This window comes from Leucoraja erinacea, chromosome 7, assembly GCF_028641065.1.
Source record: "Leucoraja erinacea ecotype New England chromosome 7, Leri_hhj_1, whole genome shotgun sequence".
In the NCBI taxonomy this organism is placed as follows: Eukaryota; Metazoa; Chordata; class Chondrichthyes; order Rajiformes; family Rajidae; genus Leucoraja; species Leucoraja erinaceus.
In genome coordinates, this window is record NC_073383.1 from 3,200,794 (window position 1) to 3,222,769 (window position 21,976).

Here is a 21,976-nt window from a genome sequence, read left to right on the forward strand (position 1 = left end):
GGTGTATGGAACAAGCTGCCAGAGGAGGTAGTTGAGGAAGGGACTATCCCAACGTTTAAGAAATAATTAAACAGGTACATGGATAGGACAGGTTTGGTGGGATATGGACCAAACGCGGGCAGGTGGGACTAGTGTAGCTGGGACATGCTGGTCGGTATGGGCAAGTTGGGCCGAAGGGCCTGTTTCTACACTGTATTATTCTATGACTCTATAACAACCTTTGTTTTGAAAAGACCACGCCTGGAAGTTGTGACATCCCAAGAATAACGGAATAAAAAAACAATAAAAAGTGTTTGTAAAGTGTTTATATTCCAGAGCAAAATAATCCCTTTTGAATTGTTAAGCACATGTAGGATTTCAAACACTTTCTCATCATAACTTTTGTATTCATCTCCATTGAAAAGATTCTACATAAAGTCACAACCGACATTTAAGTTTTAGTGCATTGTTTTAATTTTACTTTGTCAAAGTTTTGAATGCATTTCTTTTAAATTTGTTTAACTTGTTTTCATAAAATTGTTAACCCATTAGAACAATAGTTTGTTTTATTTGCTTGTGACGATACAGTAGGAGGATGTAGAAATATTGCCTTATAATGCAATAATGCATTACATTAAGTGAATAGATGATTTTCCCATCAGAATAAACTTTTTACATCCACCATTCTCTCAATAATTGCTGCAATTGTCTCTTGATATCAGTTGTACAAAACATTGGTGAATTATTATGTTCAGTTTGGGAGGATGTCATTAAACTGGAATGTATACAAAGAAGATTTAAGTGAATGTTACCAAGACATTTGGATGGACAGGCGAGGACTTAATTCCTTGCAGCACAGGAAGCTGAGTGGTGATCATAGAGACATGTATAAAATCATGAGGGGAATGCGCACAGTTTTTTCCGCAGGCTATGGGAATAAAATCGTTTAAGAACAGTAGTTTAAGGTGAAGTTAAAGAGCTGATAGAAACCTGAGGGGCATTTTTCCACATGGAGTAGATGTTAAATGGAATGAGCTACCAGAGGACGTAGTTGTGTTAGGACCATTAACAACATTTAAAAGTAATTTGCGCAGATACATGGAAAATAAAGGATTTGAGGGATACGAGACAAATGTGACTTGCAAGTTAGGGCATCTTGGTTGGCATGGAGGAGTTGGGCAGTATGACTCAGTGAACTTGTAATACATATCCAGCTTGAGGACAAACTGTAAAGTGGAGAGAGTTTGTGTGTCCATGTGTGTGGACATCTTTGTGCAGTTTATCTAAGACAATAGTGCTTTTAACAATTAATCAGAAGGTCACCCTAAATTAAATAAACCCATAATCATTTGTAAAATGGCACTAAAAGTCATCTAGGGATAATGAGGATCTAGGACCTAGGTGCTGGGTTTAGGGAATGGAATGTAGTGTTTAAGGCCAATTATATTGACTGCTGGAACACCAATTTATAATGGAATATTTTATGTAGAACATGAAAACATGCAGAGGTGCGTTAGTTGATTAGATTGATGGTTCAGCTGTTTAGAACCCATAGTCAAATGGCTATTACTGGTGGTGTTGCATACCATTTTTGATATATTCATTAGAATATTAGGACATGTTATTATTTTAAATTATGTTTTTATATTTTGTTACATTTTTATGTTCATTGTCTTATTTTTTTTTAATTTGCTTTATATTTTCTCATGGCAAGAATTCATCTACACTAACAAAGATTCCTACCTCAAAATTATCTTCCCACCTCCCCGAAAGACCTAAATCTACTTGTTCTGCTGATAGAAAAGCCTTTATTGACCTAAATTATTTTCCCACACGATCCTCGTCTGCCGGCCTTAGAGACTCTTTGAGAGAGCAGCCTGTAAGCAAGGTAAGAAGAAGAAATGTCCATGCAGTTTTGCTTCTTGCATTATGCTATTTCTATTTGCAATTGAAAAAAAGGGTAATGCTCCTTCCGTTTTCTGCAAAACATTTGGGCTTTTTTATCCATTAAATTTGAAGTGATAGTTATGTCCACAACTAGTACCTGATCAATATAATAACTGCAATAAAAACAATATAAGAACAGTGAAGAAATATGAGCAAACATTTATTTTTCCTCCAACGTTTTCTTTGCGTTCTCATTCCAATCATAAAAATATGCCTCTTCCAAGATTGGAGATAGCTGCTAGTGTTAGTAGCAAAGATCATCTACGACATGTTAAATATATTTCTGCAAATGCTGATATCAACCAATTCATTCATAGAAACATAGAAAATAGGTGCAGGAGTAGGCCATTTGGCCTTTTGAGCCAGCACTGCTGATCATCCAAAATCAGTACCTTCCTGTTTTCTCCCCATATCCCTTGATTCTGTTAGCGCTAAGAGCTATATCTAACTCTCTCTTGAAAACATCAAGTGAATTGACCTCAACTGTCTTCTATGGCAGAGAATTCCACAGATTCACAACTCTCTGGGTGAAAACATTTGTCTTCATATCTGTCCTGAATGGCCTATCCCTTATTCTTAATCTATGACTCTGGACTCCCCCATCTGGAACATTTAGCCTGTCCAATTCCTTAAGAATTATGTATATGTCTATAAGATCCCATCTCATCCTTCTAAATTCCAGTGAATATAAGTCCAGCTAATCCATCATTTCATCACATGTCAGTCCCGCCATCCCAAGAATTGATCTGGTGAACCTACGCTGCACTCCCTCAATAGCAAGAATGTCCTTCCTCAAATTAGGAGACCAAAACTGCACACAATACTCCAGGTGAGGTCTCACCAGGGCCCTGTAAAACTGCAGTAGGACCTCCTTGCTCCTAAACGCAAATCATTTTGCTATGAAGACCAACATGCCATTTGCTTTCTTCACTGCATACTTACTTTCAGTGACTGATGTACAAGGATACCCAGGTCTTGCTGCACCTCCTCTTTTCCTAATCTGACACCATTCAGATAATAATCTGTCTTCTAGTTCTTGCCACCAAAGTGAATGACCTCACATTTATCCATATTATACTGCATCTGCCACACTTCTGCCCACTCACGCAACCTATCCTAATCACCCTGCAACCTCATAGCATCCTCCTCGCAGGTCACACTGCCACCCAGCTTTGTGTCATCCTCAAACTTGGCAATGTTACATTTAATTCCTTCATCTAAATTGTTAATATGTATTGTAAATAACTGGAGTCCAAGCACTGAACATTGCGGCACCCCACTAGTCACTGCCTGCCATTCTGAAACCCGTTAATTTCTACTCTTTGCTTCCTGTCTGCCAACCAGTTCTTTATCCAAGTCAATGGCCTACCCCCAATACCATGTTTTCTAATTTTGCACACATTCAAATTGGTTAGTGTTTCAACTGAAATTATGGGCTTATAAATTCAACTGTGTATTTTCTAGCTTGGCGGTATATTTTGGGCATGACATTTTCGCTATGAAAAATGCAATCGCTTTAATTTTTAGTAAAAATAATGATGCCTCTGCAATCTAAGTTACTTTTACTTCCTAGAGAAAAGTATCCTTGAATGAAAAAAGAAAATGCTGGAAACAATCAGCAGGTCAGGCAGCATGCGTGGAAAGACAAACAGTTAATGTTTCAGGTCAAAGATTGTATTGATAATATAACTTGTTCAACACACACGTTAGTGAAATATTATAACAGTATAAGATAATTATGATGTCTAATCAGTTCATTTTATTCAGCTTAACCTGTAGATGTAAGGCCTCCTTTCATACCGCAAAACATCCCAACAAAATGAGCAAGTGTTATCAGGATTTTTTTAATCAATTTGCATATTGAGAGAGACTTGGTCAAATATTTTAAGTACTGAAAAACAGACGGGCCACTTTGGAGAAGAGATTCCAAAGTTAGGACCTTTTGCATCTCCATTGAGAGTAATGCAGAAACATTTAGCGATGAGAAATTCAAAATGATTCATCATGAGGTGAAAATCAGAGGGGCAGAGATATACTGGAAAGATTGGTGGAAATTAGTGCTGGGAAGCTAAAGTCCCAAAAGGATTTCAAAATCAGGATGAGAACTTTACATTTGCTGCATTGCTAACCACTAGATCAGGGATGATGGCCGTACAGGATCTAGCATCAGTTCAACCAGAGGGATCATGCTTGGATGAAGATTACAAATCAGAAATATAAGACAGTGATGGCAGAGATAATAACTGGTCTTGGTGAAGGTGTTTATGTGTGGTTCAAAGCTCCTACCAGCACCAATACGACATCAAGCTTTTGAACATGCTGACTCTGTTTTGCAAATTTGGCAAGGACAGAAATAATTAGTAGCTAATTTTATTGAGACAAAAAGAGTAAATTTAATCTCAAAAATTAGTTGAAGGAAGTTAATGCTTAAACAATGCTGCGTGATGGACAAGCCACCAAACAGTTGAGAGATAGTGGAATCAAGAGGAGCCATGATGAAGTAAAGCAGGATGTCACCTGTGTAGGTAAGAACATTGGGCAATGTGTAATGGCACGGCCAATGGATGATAACTACGAAACATAGAAATTAGGTGCAGGAGTAGGCCATTCGGCCCTTCGAGCCTGCACCGCCATTCAATATGATCATGGCTGATCATCCAACTCAGTATCCCGTACCTGCCTTCTCTCCATACCCTCTGATCCCCTTGGCCACAAGGGCCACATCTAACTCCCTCTTAAATATAGCCAATGAACTGGCCTCAACTACCCTCTGTGGCAGAGAGTTTCAGAGATTCACCACTCTCTGTATGAAAAAAGTTCTCCTCATCTCGGTTTTAAAGGATTTCCCCCTTATCCTTAAGCTGTGACCCCTTGTCCTGGACTTCCCCAACATCGGGAACAATCTTCCTGCATCTAGCCTGTCCAACCCCTTAAGAATTTTGTAAGTTTCTATAAGATCCCCTCTCAATCTCCTAAATTCTAGAGAGTATAAACCAAGTCTATCCAGTCTTTCTTCATAAGACAGTCCTGACATCCCAGGATGTCTGAGGACGAAGATCTACGGATGCCTCGTAGAGATAATATAAGAGGAATGGGGCAAGAAACCATTGCAGGCATAGACTGACCGTTCACTGATGTGTTGCAGATTTCTGAGTAAATCTTTACACTTCATATCCTATCTGGATGGAAGCTACACAGAGGTTTTTAATGACCTTTTCTTCCCCCTCCAGAATTTGCAACGGGAAAGTGGTGAGAATGAATGAATCAAACAGTGGGTCAAGTACACCTGCAGGTTTTTTTAGAGATACAGCGCAAAAACTGGCCCTTTGGCCCACCGAGTCCGAACTGACCAGTGACCCCTGCACATTAACACTACCCTAAATGTACTTGGGACAATTTTACATTTATACCAAGACAATTAACGTACACAGCTGTAGGTCTTTGGAGTGTGGGAGGAAACTGAAGATCTTGGAGAAAACCCACGCAGGTCTCGGAGATAGTGTACAAACTCCATACTGACAACACCTGTAGTCAGGATCGAACCCGGGTCCCTGGCTCTGTTTGGCAGTGCAGTAGCTCTACCGCTACACTGCCCATGTTTTGATACAACCAAAAATTCTGAATAGTAATAGATAGATGCAAAAATAATATTAGTTAATTCATTTCTGTAAGGGCATAGGGTTGAACTTCAAGTATCATCTTCTGATGATCAGGAAAGTTTATTAAGATGTGTCCAGAGATAGCTTCTTCTGATGATGATGGTATTATCTTTGGTAGCAAATAAGTGAATTTTAGAGGTCGAGAAAAAATAAAGGTATAACTATCAGAATTTAAAGTACAAAACTATTTTAATGCTAAATAGGAACTTTAGTGCTGGTCTTTAAGGTGGCAGATGCTTGAAGAATTATTATTTTCACTGATCTCCATTGCAACAAGGAGATCATAAATATTTGATCTCGGAGTAGGAGTAGGCCACTCGGCATCTCAAAGCAGTTCAGCTCTTCAGTAAGATCATAAATTATCTGATTTTAACCCAGTCCTGGTAATATTTCAGCCCCTTGTTTAATAAGAACCCATCTTCCTCTGACTTGAAATTCGTACAAGACTGCTTCTACCTACTTCAGAGAAGACATTTCCAAAGACACTCCGCTCTGAGAGAAAAACAGATCTTTCCTCTCTAATTTAAACAGTCCATCTGTAATTTCTAAATGGTAATTCCTAGTTTTAAATTGTCCTACAAGAGGAAACATCCTCTCCATATCCACACTGTTAAGTTGCTCTGCTATGACAGTTTAAACCGGAGTTTCTATATTTTCTTTATGACGGATATACAGCTAAATGTTCAGTAGTTTCTTGCTTTCCATCTCCCCTTTTAGAGTTGTATCTATTTTCTAATCTAATGGAACCTTCCCCGAATCTTCCTATATTTAAGATTTTGCATGAGGTCCATCAGGGCAGGGTACTTTTCAGGTTAGAGCTCTGACATTTTGCTTTGTCCCACTTTCCTAGTGATTGTTATTTCCCAATCTTTTACCTCTCTTAAAATGCCCGATTTTACAGCTATTTTTAGGAATTATTTATATCTTCTCTGGTGAAGAGCAATGCAAAATATTTGTTTAATTCATCTATTATGTCCATGATTTTCATTTAAACTTATTTTTAAAAACAACATTCAATCACATCAAAGCATGGATACAATATTTTTAAAACGTGACTAACTATTTTAATTTTAATTTCACAGAAGCGTTTTTAGTTAAAAGTGGAATTTTCAAGAATGTGCTTTCCAAAAGGCAGTAAAATAATTTGTCTTGTATGCAATGTCTTGTATTCTGTGATGAATGAGCATAAAGACACTAGTATCACCTGCCTTCCTTAGCACTGCTTGATAATGTGTGGTCACTTATTCCTGATGTATTGCAGATCCAAATCCTCACAGGTGTGTAAATTTGCTGTAGTGTCAACTTTTCTAGTTGCACCTTAGTAATCATTTTTTTTATAAATCCTATTGATATCTGCATACACTGCTGGAATAGGAAAAGAACATAGAACAGTACCTATTGTTTAGAAGGATTCAGAGTCGAAATGTCACTAATCTATGTTCTCCAGAGATGCTGCCTGACCCACTGAATTACTCCAGCACTTTGTGTCCATTTTTGTAAACAGCATCTGCAGTTCCTTGTTTCTTCATAGAACAGGACAGCATAATAACGGACCCTTCAGCCCACAATGTCCGTGCTGAACATGATGTCAAATTAAACTAATCTCTGTCTACACATAATCCATATCCCTCCATTCCCTGCATATTCATGTGCCTATCTATAAACCTCTTAAATGCCATTATCATATCTTCCTCCACCATCATCCCTGGCAGTGTGTTCCAGGTACCCACTATTCTCAGCTTAAAAAATAACTTGCCCCACACATCTCCTTTAAATTTTTCCCCTCTCACCTTAACGCTATGCCCTCTTGTTCTTGACATTACCATCCTGGGAAAATGGTTTTGACTGTCTACCTCATTTATGATTTTCATAATTTTATATACTTTAAGGTCTCCTCTTAATCTCCAATGATCCAGAGAAAACAAGCTTGTTCTTGTAGCTAATACTCACTAATCCAAGCAGCATTCTTGTAAATCTCTTCTGCACCCTCTCCAAAGCCTTCGCATCCTTCTTGTAATGGGGCGACCAGAACTGCAAACAGCACCCTGAATGTAGTCCAACCAGAGTCCTATCAAGCTGCGACATGACTTCCTAACTCTTATATTCAATGACCCGACCGTATATTTACTTTAGCACTCTATTATTTTTTTATTACCACTTTCAGGGAGCTATGCACTTGGAATCCAAGATCCCTCTGAACATCAGTGCTTTTAAGAATCTTGCCATTAACTCTATACTTTCCCATTACATTAAACCTACCAAAGTGCAACACCTTATGCCCCTGTCCCACTTAGGAAACCTGAACGGAAACCTCTGGAGACTTTGCGCCCCACCCAAGGTTTCCGTGCGGTTCCCGGAGGTTTTTGTCAGTCTCCCTACCTGCTTCCATTACCTGCAACCTCCGGGAACCGCACGGAAAACTTAGTTGGGGCGCAAAGTCTCCAGAGGTTTCCGTTCAGGTTTCCTAAGTGGGACAGGGGCATTACACTTGCTAGGATTGAACTCAGTTTTAAAGCATCAGGATGCTTTAATGCAGGTTGTGGCGCTATTCAGGGAAGGTGGGAAGTGGAAGATAGAGTTAATTTATCCTCATGGGCACATATGTTTGCCCCATTTCAAACATGATTAGAAATAATAAGAGAGTTGGGTGGATTTGCAGATAATAGTGATATGGTTCGCTCTGTGCAGGATGCCGCTGCGAGGAGCCCAGAAAAGCGTTCAGCTTTGCCGAGACCTTCTTCGATCTTGACCGTTCGCCGAGCTCCACCGGAAGAAAAGGATGCACATTTTGTTCCAGTTACTAGCCCGGTTTATTCTGTACCGAGGCGACCAACAAGTTAGTTTTCATATTTCTGTTCGAAACGTCATGAATGACTACATTTTTGAACCCAGGCATTATGTTGCATTTTCAAACATGTGAGCATGAAGGTAGAAGGGCATTACACAGTTGCACTGCATTCCCTGTGCCTTCACTGTGCTCCAACTTAATGCTTTCAAAATGAACGTGGCATGCAATTTTGTGTAATTACTGTAGAGGAAAGCCAAAAATGCCAGTAGACCATTTTTTCAGAGATCTGATCAGTAGAAATCATCCTCACAAATGTGTTCTTTTTCTCCTGCTTCCAAGACGGTCATTTTGTTTAATATAGTTATATATGCTTTTAATATATTTTGTGTTATTCTTAACTGAACAAGGAAAAACATGCAAAGTTATGAATCATTCCGGTTTGCTGGATGTTACTTAAACATATTTCACTTTTCGTACGTTAATATTTTCGGCAGTGCAGTTCTTTAATCTTCACTTTAACTATCATATATTTGGTCATGAATAATCAATCTTCAATTTATCAAGTTGCCCGAAACCTGAAATTAAAACAGATTGCTGCTCCAGTTGCAAATCTTCTTTCCTGGAGATTTCTGGAACACCTGCCCACACCAGTCCTATTACCTGCTTTAGTTCCATTGTCCATCCCTCAGAAATTCTTCACTGCCATGAACAGCAATTTTTCAATAAATACATTGAAGTTTTTATCTCCTCTATAACAATATTCAGATCAAGTGGTCATGGTGCAGAACCTCTACTTGGTCCTCATGCATATTAAACTTCCAGCTGCCTCTCAGATTTTCCATTCCAGTACTCACCCTGATCTCCTTGTCTTTATGGTCCTCCCATCCTCCAATAAGCTTCAATGAAACAAAGGAAAATAGCACTGTATTTTTCACGAGGTAGTGTACAGCTTTCCAGGTTCAATATTAGCAGTCAAATATACCAAAGGCAGAGATGAGAGTTGAACCTGAAAGGGTCTACACTGAATATTTTGACTTAAGTCACTATCATAGTGCACCATGCTGACACAACATTAGCACCTTGCGGATCTGGGAACTGTCCATAGGCATCTTACAGAAGAATCACAGTTTGAGTTGTTGGCAAAATTGTCTCTTTTATTTATGTTTCATTACAATTTGGTGCATTTCAAGGTATGTGCTAGCATTTTCCTGGCAGCCTGTTGTACTGTGCACTTTCAGATCACTCCCCTGCCACTGTTTAAATAGGAATGCAGAATAATTTATATGAACACATGAAAAATGCTAAAGTGCAATATAGAGACAAGGATATTAGACCAGTTACTCAGAACTCATGCATATGGATCTTGAGCAAGCCAGTTTTATTAAGAGTTTGAAAAAAAAATGGAAAATAGGATATGCTATACAGATTACAAGTATAATGATCATGATCTATTTTTCCCTGCTGATTTGCTTACTACAAATGTAAGCCCCTTATTTACATTTGGTCTGTTCTCTACCACCTTGTAGCTATAAGGACTGAGCCAAGAAATGACCAAAGGGGTCATGGGATGACCAGATCGCGAGCACATGCAGGTATCCTATTGTCTAGCCCTATTGAATGGTTTATAAAAGTAACCGATTTTCTGCATGACGGACTTGGTGTAGCTCACATGGAGCAATCAGAACCATGAATGGATGGATGTAATGGTATTTTGATTTCCAGTTGCACAGAGCACGGATGGGCTTCTAGACTTATATTGTGGGCTAAGAACTAATGCAAGATAAATTGAATTTCAATCCTTTCTCTGTCGTAATGTAATTCTCAAAGATGTACATCATGGAAATGCTTATTTAACCTACTCATCAATATTCCATCAATTCAGCCGAAAGATGTGATTACCTTAATGTATTCTGGATAATAATGTTTGTTGGCATGTACAAACGCTATGTTAGACACAAAATACTGGAGAAACTCAGCGGGACAGGCAGCATCTCTGAAGAAGGGGCTCAGCCCGAAAAGTCACCCATTCATTCTCTCCAGAGATGCTGACTGTCCCCACCCTACACCAGTCTGAAGAAGGGTTTCGGCCCGAAACGTTGCCTATTTCCTTCGCTCCATAGATGCTGCTGCACCCACTGAGTTTCTCCAGCACTTTTGTCTACCTTCGATTTTCCAGCATCTGCAGTTCCTTCTTAAACAACATGCTGCCTGTCCCACTGAGTTGCTCCAGCATTTTGTGTCTCTTTGGTGTAAACCAGTATCTGCAGTTCCTTCCTATACAGAGGCTATGTTGTTGTTTTAAACAAAACTTCTATACAATATGTGTATTTTTTAAAGGCTCTGAATCAGCACGCTCCAGGTCAGCAAGAAGCGGCACTGTCACGCCATCCACACCTGGATCTACTGCAGTCACGCCGGGCACACCGCCCAGTTACTCTCGCACACCGGGTAGCCGGACCCCACGCACTCCCGGCACTCCTGGCACACACAAGTCTCCCATTCTTGTGCCCACAGAAAGGAAAGTGGCTATTATCCGCACTCCCCCAAAATCTCCTCTTACTCCAAAGCAGCTCCGTGTTATCAACCAGCCTATGCCAGATCTGAAAAACATCAAGTCCAAAATTGGATCAATTGACAACCTGAAACATCAACCAAGAGGAGGGCAGGTATGGGACTGGAATATTTGTACTTCTGTAAAGTATACTAGGATTTGATGGCATTCGTGATACTATCAGCAGTACTTCATTTAAGGAAAGAAAAATCAAATCTTAAGGTTTTAAATAATTTGCTGGATTTGTTTTATTTCTATAGCCCTGCCCTTTGATTTCAGATCATTGTATTGTATTAATCTTCGTGCTGGTTTTGGACCTGTTGTTGACAATCTGGTAAAAGATGATACCAAGTCAAATCTAATGGACCAGTAGCAATTGGTTTGCTTACATTTTTCACTTAAAGAAAAAGGTTTGTATACAGTATGACCAGAGAGGAGATATTAAATGGGATGAGTAATCTATCCTTGAACAAAAAAAAGGAAACAACTTTGCAGCTGAGTCTATCCTAAAACCTTGATTTTAAATAAAACCATAGGTTTTGAATTAATCCTAATTCAGTTCAGTTCAGCTCACATGAGGTTCAAACAAAATTTGGTTTCTGCAGCCATACAAGAAAAGAACCAAGACACACACCAACACAATTTACACAAACATCCATCACAGTGAGTCTCCTCCTCACTGTGATGGAAGGCAAAGTCTTGTCTCTCCCCTGCTCTCCATTCCTTCCCGAAGTCGAGGTCAAAGCCCCCGGTGGGCGCTAGCAAGTTCGCAGCCACTGAAAGCCATGCCGGGCGATGTAAGACCCTGCCCTGGGTCTTGGTGTTGGAGCCCCCGGCGGGTGCTAGCAAGTCCGCGGCAAATTAAATCAGCGCCGGGCGTTGTAAGGCCCCGCTCCAGGTCACTCTCAACCCTGCAATTTGGGCGGGAGAAGTCGCCGTTGCCGGTGCCCCACAAAGCAGTCTCCCACCGGGGACCCGCGAACTCCCGGTGTCACCATCCACCGGAGTCGGGTCGCAGCAGCGCGCCACCGCAGCTCTCCACGCTCCGAAGCCGGCCAGCTCCACGGAGGTAGGTCCGCAGCTCCGCAGCTCCACAGATCCACAGGCTCCATGACTTCAGCCTCCAGGTCGTTCCGGTTGGGGGCTGCTCCACGGCGCTAGGCCCCAACGGCAGACCCGACAGGGAAAAGGTCGGCTCTCCATGCAGGGAAGAGATTTAAACGTTTCCCCCACCCCCCACACATACACATTTAAAAACCCGCTACAAACTAAACCCTCAACAGGACAAAAAAATAAAAAATACACAGACAGACTGCAGAGGCCGCTGCGACGTCGGTCACGCCGCCCATAGGGGGAAAAAAAATATATATGTATGAGTGTGTACGCGCACATAGTTCAGTTGCTATTTGCACATGGAGCTTTTTACGCTGCATTTTCTATTTTTTTAGTTATATTTCTACTGCCTCGTTAAACTAAGTTTATGTATGGCTAAAATCAAATAGTTGGAGAAATGTTTATTTAACATTAAGGGATGATAAATGTAAATGTTATGCTGTGTGATATATCATTTGTGAGATAGTTCATTGCAGTGTGACTGAAGGTATAAAATATTTTTGTATGGTGTTCTTTAAACAGGAATTTTACGTAAAACTGTGTGAAACAGGAAAACGTCAATATAAGGTTTTAAATGAGACAGTAGTAACCATCAATTAAAGGCATCTGTCATTTACTGCTGTCTTTTGATATTATAGAAAATTTTCTCAATCCAATTGGAATTAAAGCTTTCACCAGAAGATTGGAACTAAAATTCCTCTTTATAAGCAGAAACTGTGTGACAATGTATCTAATATTATTTTCAGTGGGTATTTTCTCACTGAATGACTAGTGTGTAGATATTGATTGGTGAAGTTCCTATCATTTCCAGGTACATATAGCAAATGTAAAACCTGATTTTAGCCATATTCAGCCAAAATGTGGCTCGCTGGACAACATGCGTTATTCTCCCCTGGTTGGAAATGTGAGTCACTTGTTTACTTTGTAAACTGAGAATTCATTTGAGCCGCAAATTCTGTCATTATTATACAAAGTTCACATATGGAATTGCTTGCTTGCTTATCAATTAAAATGTCTGTTTGCTTTGCATCATTTCAAGCGAGATGTTGCTGTGAAGTATTTGACATTTTAAAAATACATGGATTTTCATGTATTTTGTTGTATGCATTGTACATAGCAATATTTAAATTCCATATTTTAAGACAATAGCAACATTTACTGTATGATCAGCATTTATATAGGCAATAACCTTAATCTGGTTTTGTATTATGTCTATGATTCATCTCCATTATCTATGCAGTTAAACATTTTGATTCATTTCTTTGCAATAAACACTTATCTATATTTATGATGCAAATAACCCAACATGTACCCACAATGAAATAGAGATGTTTTGCATGTAGAAACATTGTATTGTTTGGGAATCTTTCTGTTTTTTTTGTTTTTTAATATTTTCACACAAAGGGTGGTGGGTGTATGGAACAAGCTCCCAGAGGCAGGAACTATCTCAACATTTAAGAAACAGTTCGACAGGTACATGGATAGGACAGGTTTGGAGGGATATGGACCAAATGTGGGCAGGTGGGACTAGTGTAGTTGGGATATGTTGGCTGGTGTGGGCAAGTTGGGCCGAAGGTCCTGTTTCCATTCTGTATCACTTTATGACCCTATTTCTTTTATTTTTCCCATGGCACTATTTTGAAGAGTAGGGGAGTCAATCTCCAGGTTCTGGTCAACATTTATCTTTTAAAAGACATCACTAAAAACAGGTTATCTGGTTGTCATCATATTAATGACCATTACAGCTTACTCTGTACAAATAGTTGTGGTGTTCCCCCTACAATATAAAAGTGACTGCACTTTAGAACAACTGAATTAGCTGTAAAGTCCTGAGTGATGACTCGAGGTCATAAATAACTGCATGTAAATCTTTTACAAATAAAAGAAAACAAATATCAACTTTTGTTCTATAAATGACCTAAACTGCTAACCACATCCGTGAAGGAAAGAACTGCAGATGCTGGTTTAAATCGAAGGTAGACACAAAATGCTGGAGTAACTCAGCGGGTCAGGCAGCATCTCTGGAGAGAAGGAATGGGTGACGTTTTGGGTCAAGTACCTTGTTCAGTCCCGACCCGAAACGTCACCCATTCCTTCTCTCCAGAGATGCTGCCTGACCCGCTGTGTTAACCACATCAGTGAATTTGTCTTCATTCTAAAAATCACAATGTTTGCAGTAGTTTTATGTTCTGCTAATCTAATCCATCCAGTTTATGAAAACATTCCTCAGAAAAATCCTAAAATGCTTGACACTTTAGAATCATACAGTCATACAGCGTGGAAACAGGCCCTTCGGACCAACTTGCCAAGATGCCCAATCTACAAAAGCCCTACCTGTCTGTATTTGACCATATCCCTCTAAATCGTTCCTGTCCGTTTACCTCTTCATGTCTGATAGGTATTTGAAGCATTTATAGTTTTTTAAAGTTTAGTTTATTGCCACGTGTATCGAGGTATAGTGAAAAGATTTTGTTGCATAAAGACAATACATGATTACAATTGTGCCATTTACAGTGTATAGATACATGATAAGGGAATTAACATTTAGTGCAAGGTAAAGCCAATAAAGTCTTATCAAGTATAGTCCGAGGATCACCAATGAGGTAGATAGTTTTCCTTTTGATACCTTTTATCTGCGCCATTAATCTTAAATATTTTCTATCAAATCATTTCAATCTTCTCTCCACCATCCAACATTCTTTGCCTCCTGCGTGTTAAAACGATATTTCCAACTGATATTACAGATGTTAATGTTATCGTACCTCTACAAAGATAATTATATCCTTTGATTTTCTTTTTCCAGCTAGATGACCACAAAGCCATATTGCATATCAGAGAGGAGACTTTTATATGATCGAAAGAACAGTTTTTTGTTTTAGTTTGCAATACAGTAAATGCTCGTTATAACGGACCATGGAGGGTGGGGAGGCGGGGTTGGGTGGTGTTTGTTATTGACAATTGCCGTTAGAACTGAGTAAGGTGTTATCATTGTATAAATAGTAGAAACAAACCATGCAGTTGTTGGTTAATACACAAAAGGAGAAAACGTGCTGGAGGAACTCAGCAGGTCAGGCAACAGCCCTGGAGAACATGGACAGGTGGCGTTTTGGGCCAATGGGTTTCTTCTGACTCTTGGTCTGGAATTGGGCCTGGAATCCAGGTGAGTTGACGGCTCCGGCTTGCTGGCGACGGAGGAACAGGTGAGGATCAGCTTCCTGCGGGCGGCCGGAATGCAGGTAGGGGTTGGTGGCAGCAACAGGAGCGGCCAGGGTGTTGGCAACGGCAGGGGCGGCATGTGAACGGTCGGGGTGGTGGTCGCTGTAGCATCGGCGGCAGGCACGGACGACCTGGGTGGCATTTGTGGCCTGGGAGCAGCTGCGCTGGCAGCGCGGTGGAGGTGGTCGTGGTGGCATAGCAATGGCGGTGGAGGCAGTGCAGGTTGGAGGGTGCTGGCGCTGATACCGGCCGCGGTGGTGGTGCAACCAGGGGCAGCCGGAAGCGGTGTGAACCGGGGGCGGCGTGGGCAGCCGTCGGTAGGTCAGTCCACTATAACCAAAATCCATTATAAAGAGGTCCGTTAAAACGATGCTTTACTGTATTATTATTGGACTAATTTAAAATAAGTTTATAATTACAATCCTTACAAAATTCATAAACAGGAGTCTATATGTATATTACACTTGCACAATCCCTCTTTATGATTGTCTTTTCTGATAACATGCATGATCAATTACCTAAAATAGTAAATCAATTCATTTTCCATTTGAATTTGCAATTAATTATTGCTTGATCTTGGATCTAAAACAAGACACATAGTTTCGACAACACTGAGCCAAATGAAAGTGTTGTAAAGTACTTGTAAAGAAACTCAGGAGATGAAAACCTAAACTTGAGCAGGGACAATCGTCTTTAGCACATAGAACAATACCACAGCGGAACTGGCCTTTAATCTAACAATGTCCATGTTGAACATGACGCTATAGTAAACTCAACTCATCTGACTACAGATGATGTGTATCCGTCCACTCCCTGCATATCAATGTGCCTATCCAAAAGCCTCTTAAATACTATTGTATCTGCCTCCAAAACCATCCATGGCAGTACATTCTAGGCACCCACCACTCTGTGTGTAAAAGAAAACTTGCCCTGCGCATCTCCTTTCAACTGCCCCTCTCACCTTAAAGCTATACCCTTCAATCTTTGACATTCCCACCCTGGGCAAAAGGTTCTGACTGTCTTCCCTACCAATGCCTCATAATTTTATATACATTCATCAGGTCTCCCCTCAGCCTCCGACATTCCAGAGAAATAAATTAATTATCTAACCTCTCTTTATAAAGAATGCCCTCTAATCCAGGCAGCATTCTGGTAAACCTGCACCTTCTGCAAGCCTCCACATCCTTCCTATAATGGGGTGACTGGAACTGTACACAATACTCCAAACGTGGCGTAACCAAACTCCTAAAAGCTGCAACATAATTTCTTGACTCTTAAACACAATGCCTCATTAGATCAAGGCAAGCATACCATTCACTTTCTTTACCACTCTACTTTCAGGGAGCCATTGACTAGGACCCCATGATCCCTTTGTACATCAATGCTGTTAAGCCATTAACTATATTCTTTCCCCTTACATCCATCCTCCCACGACACAAATCTTCACACTTGCTTGGATTGCACTCCATCTGCCATTTCTCTGCCCATTTCTGTAGCTGATCTATATCACTCTATACTTTGACACCATCACCAATTTTAGTGTCGCCTGCAAATTTACTGTCCATTCCATATGAGGCCTTTAAAAAGGACACAATATGCTGGAGTAACTCAGTGGGTCAGGCAGTATCTCTGGAGAACATGGGCAGGGGAAATTTCGGGTCAGGATCCTTCTTCAGACTGATTGTGGGTGGGGGGAGAAAGCTGGAAGAGAGGAGGGACAGATCAAGGCCTGGTGAGTTATAGGTACATACTAGACCAAGTGCAGACCCGTTGGGTCTGTTCCCCCAACGTGCGGTTGTGGGGGGGGGGAGGCGGCATGCAGCGTCACATACACTAACTATCCCCCCCCGCACTCATGCTAATTACCCCCTTGATATTATATTAATATTATTAATTTGCTCCTTTTACCCCATAACCACCCTATCTACTGACGCATAGCCCCCAACTTGCAGTTACATTTAGAGGGGGGGGGGGGGGGCGGGGGTAGAGAGTGAAGGCAGAGAGAGAGAAGGGGCAGAGGCAGAGAGAGAGAGACAGAGACACAGAGAGAGGGGCAAGATGGATAGGGGGGTGTGAAGAGGAGGATAAGAGGGAGGATGGGGTGAGGGGGGAAAGGTGTGGGAGGAGGGAGGGAGAGGGGAGAGAGAGAGGGAGTGCTGAGAGGGGGTGTGCTGGGGAGCGGGGAGGGAGGATGGAGGGAAGAGGGGAGGGGTGTGGGGGTGTGGGGAGGGGAGCGGGGAGGTTTAGGGGAGGAGGGAGGGTGTGGGGGAGGGGATGGAGGGGGAGGGGAGGGGGGAGGGAAGAGGGGGGCAGGGGGTGAGAGAGGGGGAGAGGAAAGAGGGGGACTGAGAGGAAAGAGGGGGACTGAGAGGAAAGAGGGGAGATGAGAGAAAGAGAGGGAGGAGAGAGGAAAGAGGGGGGGAGGTGGGGGAGCAGGGAGGGAGGGAGGTGGAGGGAAGGAGGAGGGGAGGGGGTTTAGGGGAGGAATGGGGCAGGGGGGAGGGGATGGAGGGGAGGGTGGGGAGAGGGGGAGAGAAGGGGGAGAGAGAGGAGGGGGAGAGGAGGAGGGGGAGAGGGGGGGAAAGAGAGGGGAGAGAGAGGGGAGAGAGAGGAAAGAGGGGGAGAGAGAGGGTGTGCTGTGAGGGGAAAAGGATAGAGGTGGGGGACCAGGGAGGGGGGAGGGAGGGTGGAGGGAAAGGGGTAGGGGTGTGTGGAGGGGAGGAGGTTTAGGTGAAGGGAGGAATGATGGGGGAGGGGATGGAGGGGAGGGAGGAAAAAGAGGGGAGAGGAGGGGGGGGAGGGGGGGAGGGGAGGAGGAGAGGGGGGGGAGGAGGAGAGGGGGAGGAGGGGGTGGGGGGGGGGGGAGGAGAAGGGAAGGGGAGGGGGAAAGTGGAAAGGAGGGGGGGGAGAACCTAAAAAACATTTTAGAACCAAAAAAGACACATTCTGCAAGCATTGTAGAACCAAAAGAGACACTTTTTGCAAACATTTTAGAACCAATAAACACTTTTCGCAAACATTTTAGAACCAATAGACACATTCTGCAAGCGTTTTAGAACCACTAAGGACACTTACATTTGAGTAGACATGTGTTCAGTGTTATTCACAGCTCAGAGAAACGTGACCCTCTGCCTTCCTCCAACTTGCAGACACTGATTGAGGCACATCACTTCCTGGTTTTATAGTCCCTCCCCTAGGGGCAGCAGAGAGAATGGTGAATTTTATAAAATCATTAATATCTTTGTCATTTTTCATCGACGGGAAAAATCCTCGGCACACATACGGCGGAGGGGGGCTCTGAGCAAGGTGGCCAAAAATGACGGCCGTAAGTGGCGGCGTTCTCTCGGAAATCGCAGCACAGATGGCCAAAACCGGTCAAGAACAGACTTTTAATAATATAGATAGTTGGGGGGGGGGGGGGGGGGGGTGATAAGCGGATGATTGGACAAAGGCCAGGGATGAAAATCAAAAAGTGTGAGATATGGACAGAAGATCAGCCTATCAAAGCCCACCCTCACCTGTATCTACCATTCGTTGCCAGGCTCTATCCTGCCCCACCTCTTCTCCAGCTTCCTGCTCCCTCCTCCCACCTCAAACAGTACGAGAAAGGGTCCCGATCCAAAACGTCACCTGTCTATGTACTCCAGATCTATGCTCTCATATACTCTGTGGAACTCCACTGGTCACAGACCTCCAACCACAATAACTATCTTCCACTATAACACTCGGTCTTTTATGAGATAGTTAGTAATGAATCCAAACGACCAGATCACTGTGGATCGCATGTACTTTAATCTTCTGGATCTGTCTACCATGAGTGGACTATATCAAATGCTTTACTAAAGTCCATAGTGACAACATCCACTGCCCTACTTTCATAAATAATGTTTGTCAACCATTCAAAAATCAGGTTCGTAAGACATGACCTGCCATGCTGCCCAGTACCTAATTGGCCCATTCTCTTCCAAATACTAGTATAAACTGGCCTGAGGTATTCCCTCCAATAGCTTCCCAACCACTGATGTGAGACTCACCAGCCTACAATTTCCTGCATTATCTTTACTTCCCTTCTTAAACAAAGGAACAACATTGACAATGGAGATAGAAACTAAATGCTGGAGCAACTCAGCAGGACAGGCAGCACCTCTGGATAGAAGGAATAGGTGACATTTCAGGGCGAAACCCTTCTTCAGACTGAGGACCCTCCAGGACCTCTCATCTCTACTCCAAGTTTTATTCTTGTAGATCCTAAATTTCCTGGAGAAGTTTTGATGTGTTAAATATGGAAGCCACACTTTTGCGTACTCTTCCTTACCTAAGATTTCCTGAATCGTAGATAAAATCTAAGAATATGTCTATTGATTTGGACACAAGAGATGTGTTTTGCAGCATAATCTTGCTGCATCAATGTCAGAACTATCACAACTAGCATGACCAAGTACCATCATAACTCCTCCTCATTACATGTGAATGCTATTTTCCTTACATAGAGGCACTAATTACCATTTATTTATCACTTCATTTTCATCAACTTCAAACTTTGTAAAATGTATTGCTTTGATGTACAGTGAAGGAATATATAATGAAAATAAGAATCAGTGTTGTGTAATTTCAATTACAAGGTGTCAATAGAAATCCCAGAATACCCTATAATCAAATTGAACCAAATGAATTAATTAGTAAATCTAATTATACTCATCGATTGGCAACCGGCATCTCGGGATGTATCCATCAAATCACCTGGTCAGTGTCAGCCTGATATTTTTTTATAGTTTTATATAATGCACCCTTATAGTTCAAACAGAACCTAAACAAGTAAATCAAAAATAAATATTAATGGATTAGTATGTTATTTCCAATGGATTGAAACTACAATAAGATTCAAGATTCAAGATTCAATTTAATTGTCATTTGGACCCCTTGAGGTCCAAACGAAATGCCGTTTCTGCAGCCATACATTACAAACAAATAGACCCAAGACACAACATAATTTACGTAAAGGCCAAAAAAACTTATGTCTCCACTGCACTCTCCCCCCCCCGATGTCAGAGTCAAAGTCAAAGCCCCCGGCTGGCGATGGCGATTGTCCCGCGGCCATTAAAGCCACGCCGGGTGGTGCGAGATCGCACACCGGGTCTTGGTGTTAGAGCCCCCGGCGTGCGCTCGCAGAGTCCCGCGGCCATTCCAAGCCCCGCTCCAGGAGCTCTTCGACCCCGCAACTCGGGCGGGAGAAGTCGCCGTTGCGAGAGCCCTGAAAAGCGGTCTCCCTCCAGGGACCCGCGGGCTCCCGGTGCCGCCGTCCGCCAGACCTGCAGTTGCAGCCTCCGAATCTCCGGAGGTCGGGCCGCAGCAGCAGCAGCGCTCCACCACCGCTCCACCCGCTCTGGACTCGGCCAGCCCCGCGACGGTGAGGTGAGTCGTTGGCACCAGAGACCCCGTTCTTCTCCTGTTGGAGGCAGCTTCTCATTGCAGCCAGCAAGCCCAACGACAACGGAGACCGACAAAGAAAAGGTCGGGTCTCCCGTGCAGGAAGAGATTTAAAAGTTACCCCCTCCCCCCCACACACACCACCCCACACACACACCCCAAATAACAAATAACTAAATAAAAACATAGACAGAAAATAATAGAAACGCAGACGGGCTGCAGAGGCCGCTGCTGACGAGAGTCGCGCCGCCTACCTATACAATAAGTTATATGTTGTATGTGGCTGTCCTTTTTCTTCGTTTTGGGGATAAAACGTCTATCTGTTTTTCTACTTTTTAATTAGTAACTTTCTTCATTGTGTTATTTCATCTTGTATTTTTAGGTTTTAATCCTTTTTCGACATCTTCCAACAATGTTAAAGTATACCTCCTCCAGCAACCCATTTTCTGCTTCAAAAATAAAATGACAATTTTCTCCTATGTGTGGTCTTATGCAAACAAATTCTCCTTTCTCTCTTATGATTCATAATCTGCGAACCTGCCTGATTATTTTTTTCATACTTTGATACCTTAGCTATGCAGCCCAAGTCCAATGTATTCAAGATTCCAAATGCTACAGATTTAGATAAAACTTGTGAGGAGGATACAAAGGAAATTTGATAATTTAATAATTTATTAGATACAGTTGTCAATTTTCTTTTCAGGCATGGTGTGCTTTTTAACTTAACACTTACCTGCCTTTGATAAATTACAATAAATATTCATTTGGTCTTGATTATTAGTAACAAGTGTTTGCAACAACTCTAATTCTGTCATTCAATGACTGCTGTCTCATCCTGCATGTTTACCCGATGCCCCTTTTCTTATCTATCACATGAAAATATTCGAACGCACACCCCAGATATGGCAAATGGCATAATAAGCTTTAAATGTAAATGCAAAAAAATGGAAACACTCCAATGAGAAAATGCACAGTGCGTACTCTATGCATAAAAGGAATGTGTACCTAAGGTAGAGAAAAGGGAGATATTGCGTTTAGTACTGAAAGAGGGGAACCAACTGTTATGAGGGCATCTTGAATTATGTTGAAAACAGAACAATTCTTGTTGGATTTTGCAAGCTTTTATTACAAAACCACAATTCCAATTGAGCAAAGCTATCCCAGGCAGCATGTTCCAGGCACTCACGACACTCTGTGTTGAAAAACCTGACCCTCATATCTTCCTTGGACTTTGCCCCTCTCATCTTAAAGCTAAACTCTCTAGTATTTGATTTTTCCATCCTAGGAAAAATATTT

General features: G+C 41.9%; 1 protein-coding gene across 1 annotated transcript in view; it reads left to right on the forward strand.

Moving 5' to 3' along the window:
* Positions 1-21,976, forward strand: part of LOC129698573 (microtubule-associated protein 2-like) — a 384,661-nt gene that overhangs the window by 359,151 nt on the left and 3,534 nt on the right. Inside the window, 5 exon segments of the mRNA XM_055637661.1 lie at positions 1,694-1,867; positions 8,274-8,421; positions 9,900-9,965; positions 10,711-11,039; positions 12,849-12,941. Of these exon segments, the coding sequence (XP_055493636.1) occupies positions 1,694-1,867; positions 8,274-8,421; positions 9,900-9,965; positions 10,711-11,039; positions 12,849-12,941 (810 nt within the window).